The 7,908-nt window shown below is 39.6% G+C and overlaps 1 protein-coding gene across 10 annotated transcripts in view; it reads right to left on the bottom strand.

The window, feature by feature from the left end:
• Nucleotides 1–202: 202 nt before the first annotated feature.
• KCNC2 (potassium voltage-gated channel subfamily C member 2) overlaps nucleotides 203–7,908 on the bottom strand; it is a 92,706-nt gene continuing 85,000 nt past the window's right edge. For 2 of the 10 annotated variants that reach the window (XM_083463160.1, XM_083463162.1), the window contains exons 4-5: nucleotides 5,512–5,679; nucleotides 1,303–3,427 (exon numbers count right to left, since the gene is read on the bottom strand). In XM_083463160.1, coding sequence (XP_083319286.1) covers nucleotides 3,291–3,427; nucleotides 5,512–5,679 — 305 coding nt within the window. In that variant the 3' untranslated portion in view covers nucleotides 1,303–3,290. Of the gene's footprint in view, nucleotides 3,428–5,511; nucleotides 5,680–7,908 lie in introns of all 10 variants that reach the window. The other 8 variants (XM_083463165.1, XM_083463163.1, XM_083463169.1 and 5 more) reach the window with 8 other exon arrangements.

Genomic DNA, 7,908 nt, shown 5'->3' with positions numbered 1-7,908 from the left:
GGGTAACAATTAGGAGAGGGATGAGCTTCACCCCTCTTCCCCCTTCCATCTGTCTCTCCCCTTTCATTAAACCAAGGGGCATTGGTTTACTCCCAAAATAATTTGTGAGAAAGATGCAAGCAACAGTTAGAATGGCCAAGCACTCTTGAACTAGATAGAAGGAATGAGAAAACAGGAAACTAAAGAAAGATAATAAGCCACATTGTAAGGTATGTTCCAACCTCCTCCCTGGATCTTTTGAATTTTATTCTCCATTTCTGTTAGTTACATGTCCATTGGCTTCTACCAGGCTTGTGCATGCACCTTGACATGTTCACAAAAATGTCTACAATACAGAATTTCAGAGGTGGGAAAGGTCCTTACATTCAAAATACCAGGGTGACACACAGTTTCTGGAGAAGGTCTTATTGAACAGGATGGAGAGAATGTAATTTATTACACAGTACCTGGCTACAAAGTATCATAGACATAGAATAGACTTGAACAATTTACCACAAAAATCACAAAAAGGTAAAGAATATCTCTCTTATGCAAAATATACATTTTTAGGATCTATTTTATATTTTATATTTACTGATGTTGTTTCTGTGATAGTTTCAATAAAAAAACCTATAATATTTTTACTGCCAGCATTTTATTTCTCTCAATACCTAAAGTCTGAGGTAACAATGAACTAAAAAAACACACACGCTTCTATAGAACTCTAGACAAAGACTGTGGTCTCTCTCTCTCTCTCTCTCTCTCTCTCTCTATTTTTACTGTTTATGTCTGCAGTCACATATTTCTTATCCATTTCAAAAGTAAACCAAAACGTTGGCATGTTCACTAGTATTCATAAAAATATAGATATGGCGAACCGAGAGCATAAAGACTTGTAGCAAAATCCCATGCCAGTAACGTTCATGAGTTACAAACTTTGCAAAAATACAGTTGTTATGAGGAAACCTATGACAGACAGCGTTTACATCACTATTGTTAAACATGTGTGCCTCTGTATGATCCACAGCATAACCTACTGTAGGGACCAGGAAGAATACACAAAGAGGTGTGTCGGCCTTTTTATTTTTCCCGTGGAGTCTCAGAGATGATGTCTTTGAATTCAGCATCTCTTGGCATAGATGACTAAAGCTGATATTCCATGCACACACAACCTATGTACAGCTGATTCATCAATAGTGACTAATAATTGTGTCTGCTGGCGGCGGCAGCAGCAGCAGCAGCAGTTGGAATTGGTCCTTAATCCCCATAACAAGCTCCACTTCCATAGGAAATTGGAAGGATCTCTTCAAGGCGGCAGGTGATTATCAGGACCCATTCAGGAGGAGCAGTCTCTTTCCAGTACAGTCCTTGGTATGGCTAAATTCCATTGTCCCTTTTTCAGCAGTCAAAAATCCATGATAAATTCTGTATAACACTGTAGCCAATAACAGCAGCACCAGATATTAATTCCTTTGCTAGAAGCTGTTTGCATATTAAGTATATACATTACATTAATCTATATCTGCCAGCGCTCTTTACCAAAACTAAATCAATGTACATCTCTATGTATCAGAAAGGTAAGTACTGATAAATACATTCTTGTACAAGAAATTTTCACATGCAGTTCATGCTAGGCTATATACAGAATATTATGTTACATGGTCAAATAGACTTCTTTTCCTAACAAAAATAAACATACAAAAATCAGGGATTTTTCAACAATCTCAAGGATTTCTTATGACACTGTTTGATTTTCTCCCCCCCCCCCTTATATTTCTAAGGCTTTTACGTTGCTGGGTGTTTTCCTCACCAGCCCAAAACGTCGTAGTTGCGACTGCATTCATGATGCTGCATAAACAAGGCTGTCTTGTTTTATTGTAAAGAAAAAGCTGATGTAGGGGATAAAGTCTCAACACAAGAATGAATGCAGATTGCTAAGGGTGTGGGATTGAAGCAGGAACCCTATTGAAATGGCAGAACCGTTGCTAAATCCCACACTGGGGGGAAATGTCAAAGAAGTGCTCACTGAAAGGATATCAGCTTACACTTGAGATATGCATAGATACATATATCAAAAAGTGGGGGGAAGAAGGAAATGCATTTAGCAGCTAATCTTATATGAAGGGAGCATTTTTGGAAAAGGCAACTGTGCTTTATGGAGACAGATGAAAAATACAGTCAGACAGTCAGCCAGACAGACAAACAGAAACAACATATAAGACAGAGCATCTTTAAAAAAATATATGACAGAAACAAAATTGTGAAAGCTTGGGAGTTAGAGGTTTAAGGCTGGTCAAAAAACCCTTTTGAAAACTATTGCCCTCCTAATACCTATAGCAAAAAAAAATAAAACTCCAGTATACTTCTTGCTTTTACATGGCACTCAGCCTCTGAAAATGTTGAAGAACCCTGCAGAAGAGAAATCACTATAGGGCCAAGCAGAACTTGCTATCTTAAAATTGCAAGCCTGGATGGTGTTTACCTTTCTTTCATGTTTTGTGCCTTCCCCAAGCCATTAAGAAAGAGATCTGGCTTCTGCTTGCGTGTAACCAGTAATGACAACCTCTTTGCAGTTATCTGTGTGCAAACAACCGAAAACATTCAGAACTCTGATACATCAGTCCAGTACCAAAATTAATCAATCAAGAAATAGACATTATTGGGGGGAAAGTTATAAATAAATAAAAAGAACTAAAAAGCAGCACAATAAAAACAGCCCAATCCCACATGCGGACCTGTTGGTCGTGGTGTGTGTTTTTTTTCTGATTTCAGCAAGATGGTACAATGAATAAAACAACAAACCCACACAATCCAGAGCCATCTGTGGTCTTGGTTAGTCTGCAAGACGGATTTCAAGTGATGGAGACAGTATGGTCCATGCAAATGATCAGACTGAAGTCACATTCTATGCAATCAAGACAAGATTCCAGACATCTTCGAGATGGGTTAGAGTCACAAGAAATGGTCCAGTGGAATGGTTATCAATTGGAAGCACATTGGTTTTACTGTATCTCCCTGAAAATATGCTTATTTATTTGTACTGGCCAGTGAAGTCCACTAACTGTCCTTTTATTGCTGTGGTAAGATAGGACAAAATCAGGTACAAGGTGAGGGGGGAATCTACTTTAGAGGATCTTATAAGCAAAATTGGGGTCTTCAGCTACCCAAGTGGCATTGCTTGCTGCTGACAGTTATATCGCACAAGATTTATACTTGTATTAGTGGAAACCACAGCTAATGCTACACTTATTTCCATTAGGTGATAAACAGCACTTCAGTTAAAGCTATGTAGCCAGCTGATGCCATCTGGTTTACAAAATAGATGGGATGGGAGACCGAGAGCGTCTCAGAGGACAAGGTGAGCTGTAGGGTGATGTTACTGGAGACAGTCTCAGGGCAGTGCCTGCCATGCCAGCTATGTTGTTTAAACTTCGGGATTTTTCGTAGCCTTTCACGAGAAAATGCACAGAAATCAGTTGAGGTCAGCCAGAAAGTAGACAAACAATACAATGCAATGCAATGTAATCGTTCTTGCTCATTGGGTTCTAAGAGAGTAGGGTGTTAAGACTGTTTACAACAACAGAGAAAAACATAAAATGGTGCTATTCTTACTAATGACATTAAATGAATTCAGACCAACTACATACTTAATTTTGTTAAGACCAATGAACTGGGGGTGTATACTTAGTACAAGCCCAGTGGTTTCAGTAGAACTGCAATGATAGCACATAGAGAATGTTGTAGTACAATTCATGGTGATAAGCAAGACAGATGAAGAAAGCATTTGATATATACAGGTATATAGATATTTGGTGTCAATGCCAGTTCTTAATATTTTAAACCACAATCATTTCTTACCTAATTTTATGAAGTTATTTTGCAATCATAAATGCAGAGGAATAAATTATGTATTGTTAAAAAAGCTCCATCTCCAGAAGCACTTTGATTTAGCATCTGACGCTCTGTCTAATACTATTTAAAGTGTGTCTTGTTTGCAATATTTAACTGATTTGCAATTCATTAAAATGTGTTATTTATATGTAGGTTTTTAGTGATCTGTGCAGTACATACTATTTGCAATCCAACCGATATTATAGGAACAAAGCATGACTTCTTTTAAGCCTAAAATAACCAGAATTTACATATTATAGAACAACATTCACCACTAGCGTAGAATTCTGCACCCCCAGACATTTTCATTTCACAGATACTGTACTGTGAAAGCGTTTACTTTTAAAGCAAGATATGGGTGCTTTATTTAAGCAACAGAACGGCATTACTATTTAATGTCACAGAGTGTTGTGCATGGAAAGAGAACCACTGTTCTTACAGCACACTGAAAAACCAAAATTATGTATTGGCCTTAATCTAAACAAGTTTACCTGAGAGTGAAGTCCCATTTATCTTCATGGGGCTTCCCCATACACACAAATCTCTGCTTGACAGAAAAGAAGCACATCTTGTTTAGGCTAGTCGTTCTCAAATGGGGAAGCCAACCCCATGTGGAAAGACATCCACAATTTAAGCACACAATTGCTGCAACCACCAGCAGTGTTCCCCAAAACAAATACAAGAAAGATGACTGATAAAGCTATATTTTTAAAAACTCATGTATACACAGCTGGCCTGATTGGACTGAAACTCAATAATGCATGTATGCCGTTGTTTCAATAGGCAAATATGCCATTGACCTTTCCATAGCTTGCCATGGGAAACAATTATTTAACACTGGCCTACCTGCAGCAATATTGTGCTGGGTAAGTGGGTTCACCTTTAGCCTATTAGCCTAAGGCATCAAAGCCTCACATTTCTATGTCAATGCTTTCCAAAATACTAAGTGTATTGCACATCAGGGCTCTGGCATTTAGAACTACAGTGGTACCTTGGTTCTCAAACTTAATCCATTCCAGGAGTCTGTTCGACTCCCCAAACCGTTCAAACACTAAGGCGCAGCTTCCAATTGGCTGCAGGAGTTTCCTGCACTCAAGCGGAAGCTGCGTCAGAAGTTTGGCTTCCGAAAAACGTTTGCAAACTGGAACACTTACTTCCAGGTTTGTGGCATTCGGGAGCCAATTTGTTCAGGAACCAAGCAATTAGACTACCAAGGTACCACTGTACAATACATTCTTAACTGAACCAACCTTCTAAAATATTACTAAATTAAACTAGTAAGTCCTTAACTGGAATTTAAAATATCCCAAAGCAATTTCTAAAGAACTGTTATGAAAGTGATTTAATGAACATGACCTAAATTACATTTATCTATGCACAGGACAGACAAATGAAACCATGAATGATACACCTATCAGAAGCAACACGGACATATCTTTGGATGGATTGATGAGCCAAGACCGTTATTTAAGAGGAAGCAAGAAAGGGACAATTGAAGAAGAAGTAGAAGAAGAAGAAATGCATTAGTCTGCATACAATGTTTCCTATATAGCATTTGTTCGCATCTCCTTCATTCCAGGTTTGTTTACTCAGAAGAACAGTGCTGGATGAACTTTTATAGTCTAATGAAAGAGTCCATACCTTTCCTGATCCCTCCATCAGTAGCACACGCGTAATCACCTGCTGTCAGTAGGAAACATGTTCCCCCTCTTCTGTTTTTGTCTCTGGTACTAGAGCGTCTGATTGGTGGGAGCCTTTCCACAGGTGACAGTGGCTGCTCACTTTCTGTACTGTCTTCACCTGATAACACTGGTTAAAGCACCATGCCCATTTACATAATATAGCCAGAGAGGAAACGAAACATCACAGACAACTTGCCTGACAACCTGTTACTTAAGTTAATATTTATTTATTTATTTATTTATTTAAAAACTACTATTTCTTGAATTGGGGGATGGGGAGAGATGGCCCTTCATGGTCATTCATTAATATAGAAATAGAACAAAGTTGCACATCTGTATTATTTGGTTAAGGAAAAAAATATTTTGATGTTGATTTTTGGCTTTTTAAACGGTTGCCATCTTCAACATTATACTCATTGCTTCAGTGTCTTCAGTACTTAAAAACAAGTCAGATTTTGCTGCCAAATAATAATAGTAAGTACTAAATCTTGAAATACAGATGGCACACTCATATCCACTACTAAAATAAATTCACATATAACCATAGAATAGCTTATTCGGATCTACTGCTAACTAATATATTGGGCACTTACACAAGAGTAAGAGACTGTGCTTGAGTCATGACTTGACATTAGGCAAGCCCAACTTGAACGCAGTTGACAAACCATGTCCAATGGCCTGCTAAAAGCTCAATAAACCTCTTTTCTTCTGTCTTCCTGGGACTGTTTTGCAAACCATAATACGCAGCTTGCTGGGTCACAAGTCATGCAGGTTTGCTGAACATTATTATATGAGTATCACATGACTACTGGGATGCAGGTGGCACTGTGGGTAAAACCTCAGCACCTAGGGCTTGCCGATCGCATGGTCGGCAGTTCAAATCCCTACGGCGGGGTGAGCTCCCGTCTTTCGGTCCCAGCTCCTGCCCACCTAGCAGTTCAATAGCACTCCTAAGTGCAAGTAGATAAATAGGTACCGCTTTCTAGCGGGAAGGTAAACGGCATTTCCGTGTGCTGCGCTGGTGCTGGCTCGCCAGAGCAGCTTCGTCACGCTGGCCACGTGACCCAGAAGTGTCTCCGGACAGCGCTGGCCCCCGGCCTCTTAAGTGAGATGGGCGCACAACCCTAGAGTCGGACACGACTGGCCCGTACGGGCAGGGGTACCTTTACCTTTATCACATGACTAAGTGGTCCTTCACTAAGAAGCACACAGGGTGCCATGTTGAGTTAAGGGTAAAGACATTGGCTCTCCCTTCCACATGGCACCAAGCTTAGGGAGGAATCTTCTTGCTTCTCTAACAGTGCGCACGCACACAGAGGTAGACATGGATCAGTCTGTCAATTGTGGGTTCTCTCGGTTTCTCCTTTTTCCCGTTTTAAAGTTCTCCACATTTCTGCAGCCATTTGCATTTTTAAAAAACAAAATCCTCATGGAAATTCATCAGCATTTTAGCACACATTTCTACTAAAATGCACAAAATACTGCTTTGACCAAAGTGCAATTTTTTTTGCAAGCAGATTCCCCTTATATAATGCATTTAGGTATGCTGTTTTATGTGTGCAATTTTATGCACAATTCCCCCTAATAAAAGCATGCTTGTACATTGTTTGGTAGGAGAACTGAGCTGCAAAAGTGGGAGAGGAGTGAGTGAGTGAGTCAGTGATTGATTGATTGATTGATTGATTGATTGACTGACTGACTGATTGATTGATTGATTGATTGATTGATTGTCTGACTACTAAATTTATATCCCACTTTTCCTTCAAGGAGCTCAATATGGCATACATGCTTCCCACCCACCCCTCTGTTTTACCCTCATAATAGCCCTGTGAAGCAGAGAGGCAGTGACTGGCCCAAGGTCACCCAGCGAGCTTCATGGCTGAGTGGGGATTTTAACCCTGGCCTCTTCCAGGTCTTAGCCCACCACTACACCACACGGAATCTTTGGAAGGGTAATTGTGCTTTGGGCTGTGTATTGGTTTGAGGGCGTATTGGTTTGAAGGTGATCTGAACAGCCCTAATCCATTCATGTGGTCTGGCTGGCTGCAGCCTAGGCAAGGATTAGCAAACCAAACATGGTGTGTTTTACTTTCCCTTCAGTTACACTCATGGTGCTTAGGCACATCCCTGTGTCCGTCTTAAAAGCTAACTGTGGCAATACCTAATAAAGCTTGGGGAGAGGGAAGTAAAAGTCCCTGCTGTAGAGCAGTTAATAGTTATTAAAATGCCTAATCCCTCTTTAAACATCTGCAGTTTTTGATTAATAGGCTCTTTTATCATGATAATAGGGCTTTTAATATTTAAGAACAGTGATCTATTTTATTACTTTGAAAATGCTAACCATAATAATTCTAGA

Source organism: Podarcis liolepis (genome assembly GCF_965112155.1).
Source record: "Podarcis liolepis genome assembly, chromosome: 10".
Lineage (NCBI taxonomy): Eukaryota > Metazoa > Chordata > Lepidosauria > Squamata > Lacertidae > Podarcis > Podarcis liolepis.
Note: the sequence above shows the minus strand (reverse complement) of the source record. Positions and strands in the feature narration are given on the sequence as shown.